Source organism: Natator depressus, chromosome 6 (assembly GCF_965152275.1).
Source record: "Natator depressus isolate rNatDep1 chromosome 6, rNatDep2.hap1, whole genome shotgun sequence".
Taxonomy (NCBI): domain Eukaryota; kingdom Metazoa; phylum Chordata; order Testudines; family Cheloniidae; genus Natator; species Natator depressus.
In genome coordinates, this window is record NC_134239.1 from 17478883 (window position 1) to 17501087 (window position 22205).

The 22205-nt window shown below is 50.0% G+C and overlaps 1 protein-coding gene across 2 annotated transcripts in view; it reads left to right on the top strand.

The window, feature by feature from the left end:
• The first annotated feature begins 203 nt into the window (after window positions 1-203).
• Window positions 204-22205, top strand: part of LOC141988745 (inner centromere protein-like) — a 29945-nt gene continuing 7943 nt past the window's right edge. Inside the window, exons 1-10 of one of the 2 annotated variants that reach the window (XM_074954676.1) lie at window positions 204-437; window positions 1259-1369; window positions 5844-6604; window positions 11266-11317; window positions 13415-13448; window positions 15609-15705; window positions 16409-16460; window positions 17922-18039; window positions 18128-18262; window positions 18590-18601. In XM_074954676.1, coding sequence (XP_074810777.1) covers window positions 301-437; window positions 1259-1369; window positions 5844-6604; window positions 11266-11317; window positions 13415-13448; window positions 15609-15705; window positions 16409-16460; window positions 17922-18039; window positions 18128-18262; window positions 18590-18601 — 1509 coding nt within the window. In that variant the 5' untranslated portion in view covers window positions 204-300. The remainder of the gene's footprint in view (window positions 438-1258; window positions 1370-5843; window positions 6605-11265; window positions 11318-13414; window positions 13449-15608; window positions 15706-16408; window positions 16461-17921; window positions 18040-18127; window positions 18263-18589; window positions 18602-22205) is intronic. The other variant, XM_074954677.1, reaches the window with a different exon arrangement.

Here is a 22205-nt window from a genome sequence, read left to right on the forward strand (position 1 = left end):
CGATACAGCTAGGTTCACCCCCCTAGCCTTACCAGCGAGCTCCTCCTTGAGGCTCCGCATCGTAGACTCTAGTGGCTAGAAAGGCCTGCTTTGGTCTCTATGATGCAGGCTGCGTACGCCCCCCCCCACCTCGTTTGACGCTATGTGATTGGGCAGGAAGGGTGTGACGACACGCACGTCAGCTGACAGTTAGATTTGAAAATTGAGGCGGGTAGCGGCGCGGCGCGCGCCCGGAAAAGGAAGGTTTCTGCCACGGGCCTGGCCTGGGAGAGCGCCGGCTGCGGGCGGACGGACGGAGCCATGGAGGCGGCGTCGGGCCCCGCGCACCTACCCGCGGTCTGCAACCGCAAACTGGCCGAGTTCCTGCGGCAGGTGGACGCCATCGACATGGTCTGGCTGCGGGAGATCCGCGAGGAGGCCGCCAAGATGTTCAGCGGGTAGGAGCCGGCTGGGGGCGGGGGGATCGGGTCCAGCGCCGGGCGGGGGGGGCAGGAATGGTGGGGGATGGGCTCTGGTCCAGCCCTGGGCGGGTTGATCCAGAACCGGGGGTAGGAGTGTGCCGGGGGCGGGGGGTTGATCCATCACCGATTCAGGGGGAGGAATGGCCTGGAGCGGGCTGGTGGGTGGATTGGTCCAGCCCTGGCCGGGCGGGGTGGGGCATGCCACGGAAGGAGGAGTTTGGCCCGGGCCTGGCCGGGGGCAGTGGAGCGCCCCGGGGCGGTGAACACTGGCAGCGCTGTCCGCTTTCCCCGGCTGCCCAGCCTTTCCCTGCACCCCGCCAGCCAGGCAGTGGGGCTCGGGGCAGCCCCCTGCTCTCCCCAAATAGAGGTCGACGAACATGTGCGGACACCCCACCGACGGATCCCCACCCGCCACAGAGACAGGCGCACACCCGCAGATAGAGACAGATACACAAATGCGGAGACCCTCCTCTCCCCCCCACGGATCTAGACATACAGAGACACCCCGCCCCCCCCCCCCCCCCGAGACGGGCAGAGAGCTCCCCTAACGGACTCCGCTACAGAGCCAGTGCCTGGTGATTGGCTCTGTGACTGGCTGGAGCCAAGCCTGTTCGTGACCTCTAGTATCCTGTTGGGCATGGACCCTGCTCCTCACCTGGTAGAGGCAAGACTTTGTGGACATCCCCTTTGTCTGTTTGCCAGCTGGAGTCCTGCCAGGACAGATGTGCCCGGGTACAAGTACCTTCTTGCCCTGGGGATGCTGATTTCTCTTCCTTGCCGTCTTGTTGTTAAAACAGCAGCTGCAGCGATGAGCCAGAGCTGATGCCAAAAACACCATCACAGAAAAATCGTCCGAAGAGGCGACTTTCGAGCGTTCAGGATGAGAACAAAGACCCAATCCGGAAAAGGTGAGAAGGGCTGTATCTGCAGGTGTTAAAGTAGACTCTCCTGATTTGGGATATTGGAGATTGTGCATTAAAAAAATACTTGTCCCTGCTGCCTCCCTCAGCCACCCACCCATCACCTTGGCCCCCAGCGCCCCCCCACCGGGTCCTGCTGCTTCCCCTGCCCCGCATTGCCATAAGCTCACTTCTGCAGCCTCGCACCCCAGGCTCACCCTGCTCCTTGCCCATGACATCTGGTAAGGCTGGTCATCCTGAAGCCCTGCCACCCTGGGCTGAAGCCCAGAGCAGGAGCCCCATGGCAAGAGTGGGGAGGGAGGGGCTGAATCCCGGAGCTTGCTGACAGAGCCCTAAGGCTGAAGCCATGGGGGTGGGGGAGGGGGTGAAGCCCATCCCCAGAGTCCTGCGGCTGAAGCTGGAGGGGAAAGGGTGAAGGCCGCTCCTGGAGTCTTGCGGCTGAAGCTGAGGATGGGGGTGAGGGGAGGGAGGGTGAAGCCTGCTTCCGGAGTCCCCTGGCTGAAGCTGAGGCAGTGGAGCTGAAGCCCACCCCCGGAGCCTCTGGCTGAATCAGGGGACGGTGGGAGAGGGGGGTGAAGCCCAGCCCTAGAGTCCTGTAGCTGAAGATGTGGTGGGGCTGAAGACCTCCCCCGAGGCCCTTGGTGCTGCAGGGAGGGGCTGCTGCTTTGCCCCCTCCTCCATCTCTGGCCAGGAGACTGTCACGGCCTCAGGAAAAACCCCTGGTGGCCACATTTGAGAAACGCTGCTCTAAAGTACAATATTGAACTGCACAGTAAATGTTCTGCGTGCACACTTATTAATATTCTCTAGCTACAGCAGCCCTAAACAAACTATACATGCACTGCTAGTGTTCTGCAACATAGCAGTGCTTGTCAGACTGCTCAAGGAGGTGCGCAAAGGGCATCTAAGATTCTGTGACTTTTTCAATTACAAAAATCTCAGAATCCGTACCAAGCAGCCAGTCTTAACGATTGCATGAGAACTTGTGTGAAAACAGGATCTTGCTTCATTAATTCCCTTACTCACATTGCTCGCTACCCACCTAGAATCAGTTGTGACTACCTCAGGACAGAGTTGGAGACATGTCATGAATCTGATAGACTGTCTTACAAAATATCCATTTTTCTGATGGTTCAGCCTACATTTGACTTGCTGAAAAGCTGTGTCCACTCAGTTCTCCAAGCTGGGGTGCCTTTTACACTGCTTCGCTGTGAGAGCAATCACTCCTGGTCTGCTCTCACACAGTGTCCAGCATGTAAATTACTCCCAGTTACACTGCATGAGTGCTATAGTCAGTCAATCATGAATTACACTGCAGAGCAACACCAGCAAACTCTTCAGTCCCAGACTTTGCCCCAAAAATGTGCATCTTGCACTGTCAAGCACTCTCCTGGACAATACAAGCTCATATTGAGTCTGTCATTTATTAATAGAAAATGATCTGCACAAGCCTTGATACCCCAAGTGGAGTTTTTCCAAACACGCAGGTTTAGATAAAACAATAAAACAAGTTTATTAACTAGAGAAACAGATTTTAAGTGGTAAGGCACAAAAGTCAGAATTGGTTACAAAACAAATAGAAAGCTAAAACCGCAAGCTGATTCCTAAACTTTACCAAGCTAAATAAGATTGGAAACAAACATCGTTCTTACCACACCAGATGCTGCAGGCAATTCTCAGTTCTTCGAGTGCTTGCTCATGTCCATTCCATATTAGATGTGTGTGCTTGCCACATGCCCTTGTTCCCTGAAGTTTTTCCCCCCCAGTGATATCTGTAGGGGAGGCACACATGCTGTTGTATAAGGGGTGCCGCTGGCTCCCTCCACCCTCAGTTCCTTCTTGCCACCAGTGACGGTGCTAGAACATCTGCTGCTTAGGCTAGCTTTCTTGCTTGCTCAGTAGTTAATGAACTTTTCTTTAACAAAAAAACGTTGTAAATAGTCACGAATAGTTTTAGAAAACCCTTAGTGTAAGATAAAAGTTAGTCCCGTGCGGGACTCCGCCAGGGGTTGGGGCATGCCCCGGTTCCCAGGCTACAAACCCCGCAATTCCTGCAGAAAACCTATGCTCCGCATAACACTTGTCTGAGGTGCCTGGGCGAGTCCCCCATAACTGACAAATTTGTAAGGCCTCCAAACCTTGGACGAAGGAGTGAGACATCCGTCTAAGAGCACTCCTAATGGAGTCTGCGCTAACTCCTGCACCGGAGCAGCTAAGGTCCAATTCTGCTCCCAGCACTGTGTCATCTGTGCGGAGCGCCCCCCCATCCCGCACCTGTCAAGTGACAGAAGACCAGGAGAGGAAGATCTCCTATGTCTCACAAAGGCAAGGAGAAGGCGGGAGGTGAGCCAAGATCCAAGGCGGGTTGCTCCAATCCTCCTTCTGTGGGTGGGGCCCCAGGTCAGAGAGAATGGACTAGCCCTTCCTGAGCCATGCCTGCCTCACCGGACAATGATATTGGCCTCAGACAACTGGATCTCCCTACAACACCTGAGGCTCTGCAGGCAGCACAGGATATCATAGTGCTACCAGTGCCGCCCGCACGAGCAACAAGGTACCACGATCCAGGGATAAATCTGCCTTGGGACCATTCCGCAAGTCCCCATCTGTGCGGCACCGCTCCCCATCACAAGTGCCCAGATCGGTGACAGGGGCCTTGGGCAAGCCGTCGGCTACGGTGTCTCGCCCCCGTCCAGAGACAGTCATCCCAGGAGGGGGAACCACTCAGGTCCACCTGAACCCCGAGGAACGGCCTCTAGGACCACCATCAGAGGTGGCGGAGCCCACAATACCGGCCTCACCCCCTGATGAGGTGATTTCACCCCCCCCCCACCCCAACCCCCCGTTCCATAAGATGATGCTAAGGCACATCAGGGACTATTGAAACTCGTCGCCTCCAGCTTGGGGATCCCTGCTGAGGAGCTGGAGGAAACATAGGACTCCTTGTTCGACGTCCCCTGCTTTACGCACCGGCTAGGGTGGCGCTGTCCCTATATGAGGGGGAATCTAAAATTATTAACGCCTTTTGGCAGACCCCCTCATCCCTGCCCCCCTATTTCAAGAAGGGCAGAGAGAAAATACTATGTGCTGGTGAAGGGTCATGAATACTTATACACCCACTTGGCCCCAAGCTCCCTGGTAGTTGCAGCCATTAATGAACGAGAAATGCCAGGCCAGCTGGGAGCAACCTGAGGGTGGAGGGAGCCAGTGGTGTCCCTTATACTGCGGCATACGTGTGCCACTCCAGGGGGCACCAAAGCTAGTCCCCTACAGATGCCACTGAGGGGAAAACTTCCGGCACTGGTGCATGTAGTGAGAACACACACCTAATATGGAATGGACATGAGCAACACATCTCAAACATCAATTACGGAACAGGTAACTGTCTTTTCATAGTTTGCAGTTCACAGGCTGGCTTTTCTTTCAGCTTGGGACCAGTCCCCTTAGTTCAGTGTTCTTCAGGTATTCATTGATGTTATCAGCAGAGATATGTAATGTGGAGAGGAGAGGAGGCCTTCTCTTCCCTCCTCCTCCCCCCCACCCTTATACTCCAATCCTTTGTACTGGAAGAGTCTTTGCGAGGTCATGGGGTCAGGCAGTTCCATTGGGTATGTTAGCTGCCAACTATCCTTCAGGTGAATTGTACATACTTTGTACACCCCCCACGCCCCACCCTGGGCTGGTGAATGTCCAATTGAGTATGGAGTATATATGGAGGATAGGCTAATCAATGGCTATTAGCTAAGATGGGCAGGGATGGTGTCCCTAGTCTTTGGTTTGTCAGAAGCTGGGAATGGGCAACAGGGGATGGATCACTTGATGATTACCTGTTCTGTTCACTTCCTCTGAAGCACTGTGGGAAGACAGGATACTGGGCTAGATGGACCTTTGGTCTGACCCAGTATGGCTGTTCTTATGTAAGTAGGTAATGACTCTTGAACACCTTGCTGGCATGGTATCTTTGTGTCTGAGAAATTGGCTTGTGGGTGTTACCCAGAATTACCACCTATTTTAGTAACCATCATACAGCAAAATCTCATAATTTTACATGTAGTGTTGTTGAAATGTGTGCAACAGGACAGCAATGATCAGCAAATCATGAGTTTTCAAATGATACCTCAAGGTATACTTTGAACAACTTTTATCATAGTCTTGTAAAAGGGGTACACGTAGGGGTACAGACTGTCACACACGCCCACCTCTTTCTGTTAATTTGTTGCTTTTCTCTAGATCATCTCAATTTTGTCTTGTAAGTGCCCCAAACCACACATCATCACCAACACATGGATGTGTATACAACAAGATCAACTTTTCCGTAAATGCTTAGGTAGTAAAGTATAATGGAATCATCCACAGAAAGGTGCTTTTTGATAAAAAGAAAACGGTCATCTCCAATTCTAGCCTGTAAATGAAATGTTGGCTTTTATGTGGCTCCAGTTTGCTTCACTGTTTCTGTTATTAGGTTATCAAGGAGGAGTATTAAGCGAGCATCTGCTAAGCGATGTTCCAGAAGACTCCGAAGCAAAGAGGACCTGGAAATAATCAGGGCTGTGGTGGAAGAGGCCTCCCCGCCTCGAAGGGTGACAAGATCCCGGGCTGTGGTATCTGATATGCACTCTGTGGCACTTCCTGAGAAGTCAGCTGTCCAGCCAGTGGAAGGAAGGGTCCCCTTAGTAGATATCAGTGTCAATGATCGCAATAGCGCTGAGTTACATCTGAAGAGAAGTCTGCCCAAGACAGGGGCCGAGGTCTCCAAAGTCATTGTCCTGAGCTCAGATGATGACTCTCCCAAGAAAGCTGGGATGGCAGAAATGCAGCCTATGTCTGCAGTCTCTGTGCTGTTGATTCCTGAAACTACTAAGCCAAAAGGGGAAAGAGAAGGCCGGAGTGCATCTAAATTAAAAATAGCAAATACAGCCACTAGGAAAGCCAGTGTAAATAGGGAGCGTGCCGCTGAGGAGATGGAAGATAACCAAGGCTCAGTAAAGGAACTTTTCCAGGATTTAAAGGACGGCACGGGGACCCCTACAGGCTCCAGATCAAGCCGTCACTCTGTTCGTCGAAGTCTGATGTGCAGATCCTCCATGAGCTGCCGTACCTCATTGGCGGAGAAGTACTCACTGGCCAGCAAAAGGGAAAGCATGATCCGGAAGTCTGTCAGCAGGACGAGGTCCAAGAGAATTGCAGCTCGTCAATCATCTCTAGCCTCCAACTGCGTGATCCGTAAGTTTCTCAGGTTTACAAGGCAATTTTGCTTTGATCCATTCCCAGGCACTCTGCCTGTTTTTTTCAGCATTGGAAAGCTATAGTATGGAATTAAGTATCAGAGGGGTAGCCGTGTCAGTCTGGATCTGTAAAAGCGGCGAAGAGTCCTGTGGCACCTTATAGACTAACAGACATATTGGAGCATAAGCTTTCGTGGGTGAATACCCACTTCTTCGGATGCATCCGACGAAGTGGGTATTCACCCACGAAAGCTTACGCTCCAATACATCTGTTAGTCTATAAGGTGCCACAGGACTCTTTGCCAGTATGGAGTTACCTGCTGCATCCACATTGAAGAACTATCCTTGGGCTAGATACATTTCAGTTAAATGTCAGTGTGTTTAAATTGGCTTGCTAAAAATAAGCACAAGTTCTAGAGAGACTCAGCTGAGTGTGACACTTATAGTGCAGTGTTAACTTCACAAAAGCCAGTACTTCTAGCCAGTAACTGGTCACCTAAATAGTCAGTATCCGTGTAGATCGGGGTGGGCAAAATACAGCCTGCGGGCCGGATCCGGCCAGTCTGACATTTCTGTCCAACCTGCCATGACTAATATTTCTGTTCGGCCTCCTCTGCCCCCTCGCGATCTTTGAGTCCGGGCCACTAAAAGTCCCACAGTGCAGCGGGGCACTCAGAAAGGTTGCCTGCCTGCTATGGCCCCAAGCTGCTCCTGGAAGCGGCCGGCTGGGGGGGTGGGGGGGGGGGAAGGAGTCTCAGTGTGCTGCCCCCTCCACCCCACCCCCAGCACTGTCCTCACAGCTCCCATTGGCTGGAAACCAGCCAATGGGAGCTGCGGGACCAGTGCTTGCGGGCGAGGGCAGTACACAGAGACCCGCTTCCCCCCTTCCCTCAAGGGGCGCGCAGAGACCTCCCAGCAGCAGCCGGCCACAGCCGCTTCCGGGAGCGGCGTAGGGCTATGGCAGGCAGGCAGCCTGCCTGAGCCCTGCTGTGCTGCTGGGAGCCACCTGTGGTAAGCACCTCCCGGCCAGAGTCTGTACCTTGCACCCCCTCCCCCACCCCAACCCTCTGCCCCAGGTCAGAACCCCCTCCTGTACCCAAACTCCCTCCCAGACCCTGCGCTCCCTCCTACACCCCAGTCCCTAGTCTGGAGCCCCCTCTTGCACCAAACTCCCTCCCAGAGCCCACACCCCTCTCTTGCACCCCAACAATCTGCACCAGGTCAGAACCCCCTCCTGTACCCAAACTCCCTCCTAGACCCCGCACCCTTCCATTAATATAGTAGAAATGTGTGGCCCATGCTGACTTACCAAAATTCGTGGAGTGGCCCCCCTGCGAAATTATTGCCCACCCCTGGTGCAGATGGTGAGAGTGCGATTTATGAAACCATAGTCCTAGTATCTGTTCCTCTTGAGTCTCTTGCCATTGTAAAGTTGCAGAAAAAGCCAGTGGACATAATTCCCCTTTTTAAACTGGTACTGCCAGTAGCTGACCAAGGGGTGGTGTGGGCTCTCATCAAGGCCTGCGCCTTTCCCTGGGAAACAAAGTAGCAATTTTTGTGACCCAGTGACTTAAACAGAAACTGGCTGGTGGTTTTGGAGCCCCCATTTTCTGGGAGGGCAAGGAGGGGCTGGCGTTTTCAAGACCTAGTATGACTAGAAATGTACTCATTCATTCATTTATTTATAACTTGCAATGGGAACTGATGTTTGTTTGTGGGGGAATGATTGGATTTTAAAGATCCCTTTTTTGTCTTGCTGGGAAGCAAACATTGTTTTAGTGCAAGAGTTTCACTTTCTGGCTCAAACAGATCTCCCTCTGTTATGGAGCTGAGTGAAATGCAAAAAGTAAACACCACGTGAATGAGTAAGAGACTCTTGAAGTGTAAACACCACAGTCTTTCCCTTGCATCTAAAGAAGGTTGGAAATAAGCTGTGTGATGAGACTAATTGTGGAAAATAGGAAGAATAGATTTGGCAGGTTTGTCAGTTTATAGCCTGTTATTTGACCATGATCAAATATTCCAGCAAGAATGCTCTGATTTAGGTGCTGACCTCCTTTTTCGATTGCATCACGGTGCCATTCTTGCGCTTTGTATAACTTCACTTCATTGTGTTTTGCATTTTTGAGTTAAAACAACTCAGTTAAGTAACTTGATTTTTGTAACAAGAACGAGGAGTGCTTGTGGCACCTTAGCGACTAACAAATTTATTTGAGCATAAGCTTTTGTGAGCTATAGCTCACTTCATCAGATGCATGTAGTGGAAAATACAACAGGAAGATAGATATAGATATATATACACAGAGAACATGAAAAAATGGGGGTTGCCATACCAGCTGTAACCAATCGATTAAGGTGGGCTGTTATCAGCAGGAGAAAAAAAACTGTAATTAGGTGTAACTATCTAAGGCTATAAGCTTGTTGGAGACTAAAGTCCTTACTCTTTAGTTACTGTTCTAATAAATTAGTGCTTTAAAATATGAATATTTTGACATTATTTGACAATATTAGCCTGGTCAATTGACCAATTATTTTTCAGCTGGTCAAATACCCAACCCTAAGAAAGAACGCTGCTACACTAACATTCTTTCAGTTCTATTGTTCTACCTCAGGGGGTTCCCAAACTTTTTGCCATCACAACCCTATTTTAATGAAGTACTTCCTGTGGGGATCCCAGAGAGCATGGTGGATGCAGTTTTGTAGTGCAAAATGGTGTCCCTTGTGCATCATGACCTCACATGCAACATACGTGTGAGAACACACTGTGTGAAGCAAAATGGCGTCCTCCACACAGGGGTCACAGCTGATGGCCCTCAGTTTGGGAGCCACTGATCTATGTTTTCTAGCTGAGGACTTCCATGACTCTTGAAGATAGATCTGTAGCACAAACAGAAGCGCTTTCACAAACAGTTTAACATGCACCATTAACACAACTGCTAAATTGTTTCAATTAAACCATTTCTTTAGAATCATGCTAGAGGCTGTGGCCTTGTCTACACTGTGGTTCTCATGTGTCCTGACAATGGCTCTGGCGAATCTGGGGAATTCTGTATAAATTTCTGCAGCACAGACTCTGCTCAAAGCACTTTGTAGACAAGAAGATGGAAGCAGTAATGACAATATTCTCAGCACGGATTCCCATGAGCCAGTTTTGAAAACAGTTTTGTCCAGTTTATGCTAGCACTTAAACCAGGGGTGGGCAAACTTTTTGGCCCGAGGGCCACATCTGGGAATAGAAATTGTATGGCGGGCCATGAATGCTCACAAAGTTGGGGTTGGGGTGCGGGAGGGGTGAGGGCTCTGGTTCAGGGGGTGAGCTCCGGGTTGGAGCCAGAAATGAGGAGTTTGGGGTGCGGGAGGGGGCTTCAGGCTGCGGGGGAGGTGAGGGCTCCGGCTGGGGGTGCGAGCTCTGGGGTGAGGCTGGGGATGAGGAGTTTGGGGTGTATGAGGGGGCTCCGGGCTAGGACCGAGGGGTTTGGAAGGCGGGAGGGGGATCAGAGCTGAAACAGGGTGTTGAGGTGAGGCTCAGGGATGCAGGCCCTGAGTGGCACTTACCTCAAGTGGTTCCTAGAAGCAGCAGCATGTCCCTTTTCCGCTCCTACGCGGACGCATGGCGAGGTGGCTCTGCATGCTGCCCTATCCGCAGGCATTGCCCCTGCAGCTCCCGTTGGCTGCGGTTCCTGGCCAATGGGAGCTGCGGGGGTGGCACTTGGGGTGGGAGCAGCTTGCAGAGCGGAGCCCCCTGGCTACCCCCTTGCGTAGGAGCTGGAGAGGGGCCATGCCGCTGCTTCTGGGAGCTGCGTGAAGCAGGCTCTGACCCTGCACCCTGGCTGGAGTGCTGGGCAAGCCCCAGACCCCACTCCGCAGCGGGTGCTTGAGGGCCAGATTAAAATGGCTTGTGGGCCGGATTCGGCCCACAGCCTGTAGTTTGCCCACCCCTGACTTAAACAGTTGTCATCAATTGGAATCCATTGCTGACAATTTGGCCTTCAGTAGAGTAAACCGTAAGTAAGCCTCTTGCAGGGGTTAATGCATCTGTAAAATGGCTTAAAAATCCATTAGGTTGGACAGGGCCTTCCACAATGAATGGAAGAGTCCAAATCTATACACTTTGACATAAATACACAATGTGGGCATGGGAGGTTGGTAGCAGCTAGATCTTGCTTTGCTGAGCCAATCTATCTTCATGTACATTGCTTGTACTATTCTAGAGAGAGAATTGCACTATGGGAATCTGATTCAGATATATAACTGTCAGCAAGTATTGAATGCTCATCACAGTGCTTCACAATCACAACAAAAATAAATACATCAGTTGCTGCGGAGCACAAAAGTTTTTGTTCAGTAGTTTACTCATAGACCTATGTATAAATCAGGCTGTTGTCTTGATTGAGGAGAGTCTGCTATTTAAATCTGAGTGATATCGGGAGTGTATCCATTTCTGGGGCAATAAGGGAAGGCAGTCTCATTGTATTTTCAGAATTAGTTCAGCCCATTTGTAAAGCAATTTGTCTTGTAGCAGGAACCTTCTCAAAATACCCTTGCCTGATAGATGTGCAGGTCCCAGGTTCTGAGCTTGATTGACAGGGATTTGTTTATTAATCTTTGCTGGGATTCGTTTATTTACATTTTGTTTTTCACCCTCTTTTTTTCCCTCAGGTCACAGCTCTGTGGAGAGCCTTATGGATGAAGAAAAAACCGTCAAAGTCAGGTAAGGCTACTCATGCAAGATTTCTCCATTCCCCAAAAATATTCTTGAGGCCCATCCAGCTATCCAGGCGACATCCTGAGGAGCTGCTCAAGTGGCCAGAGCAACTACAGAACCAGGGTTTTCTCTCAAGTTTGAGCTTGTAGAGTCTAGTGTAAATAGTTAAGCTACCCGATATTAAATCTAAATTTTAATGTAGTGGATTTCTTACCATTTCATCACATTTTGTTGCCTTCTGTTTTGGCTAGTGTTGCAAACCCATGTAAGAAATTAGGGTTGACAAGATGTTCCCCTTGCTCCACATTGTTCCTCGGTTTCAGATGGGCTTGAAAAGTGCCTTTTAGGCATTGGAGAAAGGCATTTGGCTAAAGGCTGTGATGTTTGTAAAGCCTTCTCTAAAAGGGCCCAAAAGAACTATAACACTGCTCCAGAGCCTGCTCCTCCAAGAGGTTCCGGGAGATCCTGTTCTGAAAGGGAGCCTCAACACAGGGAGGGTGATCTCTAAGCCTGTGTTAGAGCTGAAGCCTGATGAAGAATCCCAGGCTAAAAGGGTTCATTCTCTAGCAAAGGTGCTCCATAAGGAACTAATAAAATGGGTTCTGCCAGCTAAAGTCCCAAAGTCTGACCGCAGCTGAGAAAAGCAGCTCTCAGTTACAGGAGGGTGGGTAGGAAGAAAGGTGCCCTGACAAAGGATCCCCCTATTGCATTTGGCTTCTGTCGATTTTAGGATCCCAAGAAGGATAGGGGCCTCTTCAGATTCAGGCCAGTCAGATCAGCCCTCTGCATCAGGGCACCTGTCAGACCCATCTGGTTAAAATGCTAGGATTCCTCACCCTGTGGAGGCTGTAGAGTAGAGGTAGTCAATAGGCGGACTGCGGGCCAAATCCAGACTGCCAGATGCTTTTGAACGGACCGTGAAATCTTTTTATTCACTTATTATTATTATTATTATTATTTTTATTATTTTATTATTTTATTATCATCATTGTTTTTGTATTTTCTCTGGAATCTGGACCTTGACTATGCCTTGACCAAGGAATTTGGACCTTGACAAAAATAATTGATTATCCCTGCTCTAGAGGAAGAAATATCTGATTCTCCAGAGCAGTGGTTCTCAACAGGGGGTCCGCGAGTCCATTCAGGAGGGCCACGGAGTCCCACGGCTGAAACCCAATGCCCCAAGCCCCAGCACTGAAGCCGGGAGTGGCACGGGGCTGAAGCCGACAAACTTCCTCCTCCCCCGCCCCCCTGCCAAGCCAGGAGCAGCCGGGCGCGGAAGCTGGGAGCCCCAGTGCCCCACTTCCCAAAGTTGGGAGCCACACTGGGAGCCATAGCACCCCCCTATACACAAGCCCTAGCTACCCCCTGCTTGCACCCTGAGCTACTCCCCTGCCTGCACACAGCCGCTAGGTATCCCTCCGTATCCCCTCCCTGCCCCTGAGCTACCCCTTCACTTCACACAGCCCCTAGCTACCCCCCTCTGCACCCTGAGTGGTTTTCAAACTTTTTGAACTGAGTCCCCCCTTTGAGTTATATTTTTTGGTTGTGTCCCCCCACAGCCCAGACAGGCTCCTGAGTGAGTCAGGGGGTGGAGATGGCGCTCCCTCCCTGGACCTCGCTGTGCAGAGCTGGCTCAAGCCCTGCCTGCTCTTGACCCCCCCCACCCCCAAGTAAAACTATGCCTATGCCCAAGGGTCCCAGCCCTGAGTTGTCTGTCCGTCTGTCTGCCCCCGCCCCCCCTACAGGGCCCTGGTGTTTTTATAGCATATTGAGAGGGGCTTCAGCAACAAAAAGGTTGAGAACCCCTGCTCCAGAACATTGAGTAACTCCTTCATTTGTGCTCTTACCTGGTTCTTTCTTCCAGAGTTTGGGAAAGGAAAGATTTCTGTGGTCATTTATTCTTAAAAGCAATGTCTGTTTGTAGTGGAGTTATTGTACAGAATGCACGTGATGGGTGAAGGGTGCAAAATAAATGCATTGAATTTCACTGTTGGAGGATACCTTTCTTCAGTGGTTATCCTGGCATAAAATGTATTATTGCCCGCAGACGCTCTGAGCTGATACTGTTTTTGCCACTAAGCATCTAACTCTTTCTTCCAGGTCTGAGCTGGAATCTACCATCCCCTGTAAGGAGGTAAGATCCGGGTAGGGTTGATGCAGCGTAAATAGTGGGGGAGAGCTATGAAAAAATATTTTTTGTCCAACACCTCCTTAGTTCAACTTGTCCTGGGCAAGTTGATGGCATCACTGTTCCAGAGCACAGCAAGGATTTGCGGGGGGCTAGGGGAGGGAGATATATTTTGGCTCCTGTTTCGTGGTTCAGTTTTATGTGCTGATGGTGATCAGAAACTTGGTGGGAAAACAAATGACTTTTCATGGTAGCGGAAAGTGTTTTGACTGAACTGTTGTTCTCTCTATACACTGTTACTAAATTGGGAACTTAAACTGAATGCAACTTTGAGAACTTTCCTGTTGACCTTTAAATAATATTTAGGTCTAATGGAAGGGCCTGTCCATTTCTGTATATTAGAGAACTACTGAATATTGTAACTACCATGTTTTTATTGAAACCACCCCCTCACTGATTTGTGCTCCCTTCAGTTGGTCTCATGAGGAAAAGCCCCAAGATGGTGTGAGCACTTGTTTCAGAATCACTTGCTTTTTCCGCAGCTGTCCTCAATTCCTTAAATCCCTGGCCCAGCACCAGCTCTTCTCTCAGGGTAGAATCCTGTGATTCACCCCATTTTTAGACTGGATCATGGGGTCACAGTGTCCCTATTTACCAGCAGTGTTTGGCGCCTGTCAGAGACTTCCCTCTGGGGCCGTGTGATCAGCTTGAAAATGTAGTTACTCTCAACAGCCTCTCCAAAGCAAAGTATTTTTCTCCAATTGCCATAGGGATCATATCGCCATAGGAATCATAAGGGTTAAAAAAACAACAACAAAATCCTACAGGCATATTGTCTTACCTAAAGCCTGAGGGAAATGCTAACTGTTAGGGAAGTCTGACTTCTCTCTCATGCCCCTGCTCTTCTGAGGACCAGGTTAGTCTGTTTCTCTGCAGACCCTGCCTCCCTAGGACACTTCCCAGAGCTATCCAGGGTTGTGAGGCACCTCACTACCACCTCTGCTTAGTTTAGTCTGAGGAAGTCTCATCTGTGCCTGCTGTGGATCGCTTCCCTGAAACAAGCAGCCTCTGGCAGCATAAGGACTATCTTCCAGGGCTCACTCTCTATGTACAGGTTTGCTATAGGCACATAATAATCCCAGACTCCTCCAAGCAGTCCCTTATCCACTGGATGCTCACAGAATTACCAGGCCAACTCAATTCCCTGCTTTTAGCAGGCTGCTCCCAGCTCTACCTAGCTGGAGTCTTGTTCCCTGGTGTCTCAAACTCTCCTGCAGGAGCCTGCTAACACTCTGCAGTTTCCTTGCTGGCTCTTTATAGATACCAGCTGCCCTCTGTCAGGCTCCATTGTGAGCCTGTTAATGAGGCACAGGTGGACTGACCCAGTTCCCTCTTAAAGGGCCCAGTTCACTCTATGACACACACTCATGTAGCAGACAGCAAGATATTAATCAAATAGAGGCACACATCATATTAATAAAATAGAGATCTCCTATGTTCCTCCAACCTTTTAGCATGCAATTAGGTGTCTGAAGTAACAGGCACACAGTCACCAAGTGGAATGTTGATCTGCCATTGCCTGGGAAAAAAGGCTGCAACCAGCACAATTATCCAGCCTTGACTGTGTAGGTCACTGGTTCTCAAACTTTTGTACTGGTGACCCCTTTCACATAGCAAGCCTCTGAGTGCGACCCCCCTTATAAATGAAAAACACTTCTAAATATATTTAACACCATTATAAATGCAGGAGGCAAAGCGGGGTTTGGAGTGAAGGCTGACAGCTCGCGACCCCCCCATGTAATAACCTCACAACCCCCGAGGGGTCCTCACCCCCAGTTTGAGAACCCCTGGTCTAGGTTGTCAGATGGTCTGTGTTCAGCCAGCTCAATATGAGCAAAAAAGTCCCTGCATATTGTGGCCACTCTTGTGTTCTATGCGAATAGCTGCTATTTACTTCTGTGCTAGAGCGTGCTGCAGCTTGTTACTCAGGTGGGGCTTTCTCTCTCTTACAGTTGCAGGGTGGGACTTCACTCACAGGGTCTGTACCTGTTGTATTCCCAGTGCTTTGCCTTGTGCCAGCAGGATACAGAGTACTTTAAAATACTGATTTGAGTTTTTATTTTTCTCTGTGGGCATCACATTGAAATCCCGTTACCTTTTCTGCAGGGTCCCCAAGGCCCCAGGATGTCCCTTCGTTCTAGGAATGCCAAGACAGCCGCTGGCAACCTTGTCCAGGCAGAGCAGCAGGAGGGGAGCGGTACAGGTAACTCTCTTCCCTTCAGGAAAGGGCAAGACTGCTTTAAGAGTTAGTTAATTTATCTCACATTCTATTGACCAGATTCCTTGTGCAAGAAACTGGTCTGATCTCAAACCGGGGGTAGTCAGAAACATTTTTCACACTGCAATAACAATAATGATGATAAATAAATAAAAAGATGTTGTGGTCCGTTCTAAAGTGTCTGGTGGTCCAGTTTTGGCCCATAGTCTGCCAACTGACTATCCCTGTCTCAAACCAAGTGACATTTGGCTGTGCTGGACTCTTTTGTTACCGTTTTTCCTTCAGAAAATGTGGTAAATGTGCTCTCCCATTAGACAGTGGGAAGACTATTATATCTTACATGGGTAGGGAAGGAGGATCTGAAACCTCTTATGGTCTGATGCAGGCTGCTATCTCAGTGGGTCTACATGCAGAAGGCCAGAGCATAGTGCGTACCACAGACAACATTCATGCGCTGTTTCCTACAGAGTTTCATAAAGATAACACTTTGTATTGGTCAGAGTGCTGAGGTTTGGAGGTGGCTAAGTCACTTTCTGCCATAAGCAGGAAGATTCAGTTCATGGCAACAGGAGAAGAGGCTCCCAGTAATGTTCCGAGGGGGCTGAGCTGCTAGGCCTGGTGACTCTGGCTTTGGACTCTTCTGAAGGGAACCTTTTAGACAGAACTAACTGTAACTCTTTCTCTGCAGAGAGCCAGTCCGATAAGAGCGATGAGGCACAGGAACAACCCCAGAGTGTCAGGTACATTCTCATCAGAGGGAAGGGGAAATAGTCTGGATGGCTGGACTGATTTAATTCAACATCATATGGGTTCAATGAAAGCTTGTCTGTCTCTCTGAAGAAGGGTTTTAACCCACATCTCCTAGCACAGTGTTATAATACCTAATTAGCTAGGTATTTGCTTTGCTTCCTGGAGGAAGGGCCCTTGACTGATTTTTTTCTCCCCCCGCCCCCCCCCCCCCCAAACCCGGATCAGGAGGCCTGGAGACAGAGCCCCCAAAACTATATAAAGAGTCAGCCTGGTCTGACTCCAACAGACTCACCCTGGAACACAGAACTGACAAACTTTTCTGGACAGACCTACCCAGATCCCATGTGGGTGATGGGTAATTTAGCATGCATAAAAACTGTTAATTTCATTGTTTTCTGTCTAATGCTTTTATCTCAGGGGTTGGCAAACTTTTTGACCTGAGCGCCGAATCGGGAAATAGAAATTGTAGAGTGCGCCATGGATGCTCACAAAATTGGGGTTGGGGTGCGGGAGGGGTGAGGGCTCTGGTTGGGGGTGCAGGCTCTGGGGTGGGGCTGGGGATGAGGAGTTTAGAGTGTAGGAGGGTGCTCCGGTCTGGGATCAAGGTGTTTGGAGAGCGGGAGGGGGATCAGGGCTGGGGCATGGGGCTCGGGTGTGGGGAGAGGCTCAGGGGTGCAGGCTCCGAGCAGCGCTTACCTCAAGCGGCTCTCGGAAGCAGTGGCATATCCCTTCTCCAGCTCCTACACGGAGGCTCGGCCAGGCGGCTCTGCACGCTGCCCCATCTGCAGGCGCTGCCCCTGCAGCTCCCATTGGAGCGCATAGGAGCTGGAGCAGGGCCATGACGCGGCTTCCAGGAGCCGCGTGGAGCGGCTTCCAACCTGGCACCCTGGCTGGAGCTCCAGAGCGGGGCCAAGCTGCGTTGTGCGGCCCCCAACTCTGCACCCAGGCTGGAGCGCCGAAGCGGGTCTGAGGCACGTGGTGCGGCCCCCAACCCAGCGCCCTGGATGGAGCAGGTCAATGCCAGACCCCACTCCCCCGCTGGAGCTCTCAGGCCGGCTTAAAATGTAGTTTGCCCACCCCTGTTTTATCCTAATAAACATTTTATGCTTTGGGAAAGCTGTCTGGTCGCTGATTAACTGTGTCATTATTCCTGAGAGAGAACTGTAAGTGCTAAATTAAATTCAGACCTGGTGGGATAAACATAGTGGATTGCAAGGGAACTGCAGCCCTAAAAGTCTGATCTGGAGGAAGAGACATGCATGTTCCCTTCCCGAGAGAGGAGCTGACTAGAGGTCTGAGTCCTCAAGGGGGTGCTCTTGAGACCACAAAGGAGACTGAGGTGCAGTTAACCCTGGAACTGTGACAGTGTGAATCATGAGTGCTGCTAAGATCAGGAGAAGAATTTCCTCTTGTTGGGTCGCTGTGTAATAGATATGTATTAACTCTTGCAGGAGAAAGCCAAGTTACAAGAAAGCCGTGGATGAGCTGTATGATGGGCAGCAAGCAGAGGAAGGCGGGCTCTCCCCTCCAAGAAAAAAGACTCCCTCACCACTCTGTCCAGCCAGCAAAGTGAGGCAGAGTCCCAGCCCCAGCATACTTCCTCTAGGACTCTTCCCTTCTCCTTCAGCTACCTGTACTCTCTGTGCTCTCTTCACAGGTTGTGCGTCCATTTAAGACCTTTTTACACACTGTGCAGAAGAACCAGCTGCTGATGACCCCAGGTTCGGTGGGGCAAAGTAGTAAAAAGAAATCCTTCCTCAAACACAACACTCCCCTCCGAACCGATCCCAAGGTAAAGCCCTTTCCCTCTGCTAGTGGGATGGGAGGGAGAGAGCCAGAGTGGCTGCAAAGGCCTGGGTGGGTCTCAATGAAGTGTGGTAACTGTAACCAGCTACTGGCAAGGATTGGACTAGGGTCCTTCTTCTGCAGGCTGCTCCATGCAAATGGATAGTTGCATCCATGTGGTGCCACTTACTGCGCCACCGCCTCCCAAGTCAATGGCATTCGGGAGGCAGACCCCTGTAGCCACCTAGATGAGCCAAGAAGGTCTGGTTCTAGGTTTATGTGGTGATTTTCAAAGGGAGTAACTGTTGTTTTTCCCCATGTTCTGTTTACACAGGGTGAATTTGTCGTAAGTAATGACTTTCCTTAATCATAGACTGGGCTTATAGTGCACTTCTCACATCACTAACGGGCAGTGGGTGCTCTTTAATTTGCTCACTACCTGCACACAGTCGTAATATTTTTGCTTTACAATAGTGAGAAGAGAGGTCAGCATTCAATGGGCAGCAGGAGCCAGCCAAAGTGACAGTTGTTTAGAACATCAGTAAAGTAAAAAGGAATCAGGTTCACGGAAATGCCCGGTAAAGGCAAGGGTGCCATGGATGCATGCCTCTTGCTTATGCTCACTAATACACGATGCCTTTAAAATAAACATGAGATCTGCTTGGGATGGTCTCTTGTTCCATTGTCTAAAACTTAATTGAAACTACGAAAATCTAAATTGTATGAAATCAGGTCTTGCTTCCAGAAACGTAGACCACTGACTCCTGTCTGTCATCTACAGCCCGTTTCCAGTAACAGATAGCAGAGCTGCTAGTGCGTTGCTGGGAATCTTTGGGCCTACACCAGTTAATAGGTTCTGCTGTACTCTGAAGGTGGACTTCTCTTCTCCATACAAGCAGTGAAGGATTTAATCTCCCTGGTGTACTGCTGATGACTCACACAAGCTTACTCTACAGATGGTGGTGCCACCTGACGTTTTGATTAAAAAACTAGAATGATATAAAATTAACATGGCACACACTAAATGGATTAAAAGCTGGCTGACTGGTAGGTCTCAAAATGTAATTATAAATGTGCAATCATCATTGAGCGGTTGTATATCCAGTGGGATCCTGCAGAGATCTGTTCTTGACCCTATGGTAGTTATCATTTTCTTTCAGGACACTGATAAAAAAAACACAAAATCATCACTAATAAAGTTTGTAGCTGACCCAAAAATTGGGGGAGTGATAAATAATGAAGAGGACAGATCGATGATATAGAGTGATCTGGATTGCTTGGCAAACTGGGGGCAGGCAAACAACAGAACCATAGAAACAAAGGATTGGAAGGGACTTAGATAGGTTATCTAGTCCAGTCCCCTACACTGAGGCAGGATTAAGTATTTTCTGACCATCCCTGACAGGTGTTTGTCTAACTTGTTCATTACTGGAAGTATTTAACTAGATTCCACAACTTCCCTAGGTAACTTGTTCCAGTGCTTAACTACCCTTCAGTTAGGAAGTTTTTCCTAATGTCTAGCCTGAAACTCCCTTGCTGCAATTTAAGCCCATTGTTTCTTGTCCTGGCCTCAGTAGATAGGGAGAAAAATTTATCACTCAGTATTTATCAAACAATATACATCTAGGAATAGAAAATATAGGTTAGACTTGCAGGGTTGGGGGATTCTGTCCTGAAAAGCGCAGTGGTTCTGAAAAAGATTTGGGGGTTATGACTGATAATCAGCTGAACATGAGCTCCGAGTGTGATACTGGCCAAAAGGGTTAATGCAATCCTTGGATGCATGAAAGGGACTCTTGAATAGGAGAATACAGATTATTTTACCTTTGTATTTGGCACTTGTGCGACCACTGCTGGAATACTGTCCGGTTCTGGCGAAGGATAAATTGGAGAGGGTTCAGAGAAGAGCCATGACAGTGATTTATAATCTATTTAACTTAACAAAGAGAAGGTTAAAGGGTGGCTTGATTACAGTCTAGAAGTACCTCTATGGGGTACTAATATTTAATAATGGGTTCGCCTATCTAACAGAGAAAGGTAGAACATGATCCAATGGCTTGAAATCGAAGATATGCAAATTCAGACAGGAAGTAAGGTGTAAACTTTTAACAGTGAGGGTAACTAACCATTGGAACCATTTACCATAGGTTATGGTGGATTGCCCATTTTTCCGATGCAGGAATTATTTTTGGGAAGTTGTCTGGCCTGTGTTATACAGGAAGTCAGACTTGTGATCACAATAGTCCCTTCTGGGAATCTGACTCACCTGCTTGGTGAATGCTTTGTCATCCCTGCATGGGTTATGGTACTTTGTGCTTCACTCCATTCACAGCCAAAGGTGATGCAGGATTCCACAAGTCTAAACAGTGCCCCCACAGGGCAGGTTGCCTGTCCAGAGAGTCCTCCCTTTATCAGATGGTCTGTTTTGGCACAATATAGGTTTTTGTTTGGTTAAGATAAGGGGTGGAGGGGGCCAGAGGAGTTATGTAAGCATCCTGGGATGGACTGTGACATTAATACAATGAGAAGAGACTTGTGGAAGTAGTGGCCAGAGCTGTCCCTTGAGTAGGGTGAATCAGGGCAACCAGCCTGGGCCCCACGCTTTGATAAAATCGGACTGCCCCGATATTTAGCCCTTTGTCCTGCATCCCAACCGATATATGATTGGGATGTCATTTTTCCTGATATTAAGGTGAGGAGGTGAGTGGGGTGGGGAGGCAAGCGGCAGGTGAGAGGGGCTTGAGGCGGTGGGCGGACGGTGAGGAGGAGAGTGGGGGGGGGGCGGTTGGGCCGGACAGGTGGTGAGGAGACTTGCAGGGAGGCGAGGAGGCAAGTGGGCGGGTGGACAGCGAGGAGGGGGCGGGTGGCGAGGAGACTAGCGGGGCGGCAAGCAGGCGGGAGGGGGATGAAGAGGCAGGTGGGCGGGCGGATGGTGAAGAGGCTTAGCGGGGAGGTGAGCAGCGGGCAGGCAGGGGCACGCCGGACGGACAGCGAGGAGACAGGTAGGCGGGAGGGGGGGTGTGTGTGAGGAGGTGAGCGGTGGGCGGGCATGCTGGTGAGGAGACTAGCGGGGAGGCTGATTTGTCCCAGGCCCACACCCCCTCTAGGGACGGCCTTGCTAGTGGCCTCCATTTCCCTCATCCTGGCAGTTGCTTTGGTTTCATGGGCTCTTATTTGGAATCTAACATTACAGTACTGGGAAGGATCAATTTTCCAAGCTTACACCCTCAATTCTACTCTCCTCCATCTTCTTCCCTGCAGTGGGGCCAACCCACTGACCTAGTGCGCTGCCCTGGCAGTCTGGGACTGATGGGTTGGCTGGTTCTCTTGCCCTCCAGACTAGCAGCACGTTCAGCATGGGTCACGTGGGATGTGTGCGAGGGGAACTGAGTGCTCTGCGTTGATTTATTCAGTTGGTATAGGGGGCTCACTGCTGTAATTGGGAGTCTATTCTAGTCTGCCTCAGCAGGAAGCATGGAGGCCACAATCTGAACCTTTGGGTGGAAAGTAGGAGCAATGGGGGATCTTGAGGTGTAACGTGAGCAGAGGATTACCTAGGACATCACATTTGTGCCCTTGTCTCGTGCTGAAGTTTAGCACTGACACTGGCTAGTGATAGTTGAACTTCTGTAGTGAATGCAGCACAGAAATCACGGACAGTGCTGCTTGCTCAAATGCACCCTATGCAGTAACATACTGATCTTGGGGTAATGCTTCTGACACACAAGAACTGCCCCACAGGTCCTCTCCTGCTCCTGGAAAATGGGGTGGCTGAATTAGCACTGCTGCTTTGTCTTTTCCCATTGCAGCTATTTCTACAGGTTATTAGGGCTGGGCTGGCCACCTCGCTGAGCCACTGTGGTACTGGGGCCCTTTGTGCCCCCTTCCAGGGAGGTTTGTATCTGCTGTGGTTGCAACTGCAAGTTCCCTGGTTTGTCGTTTCTGGCCAT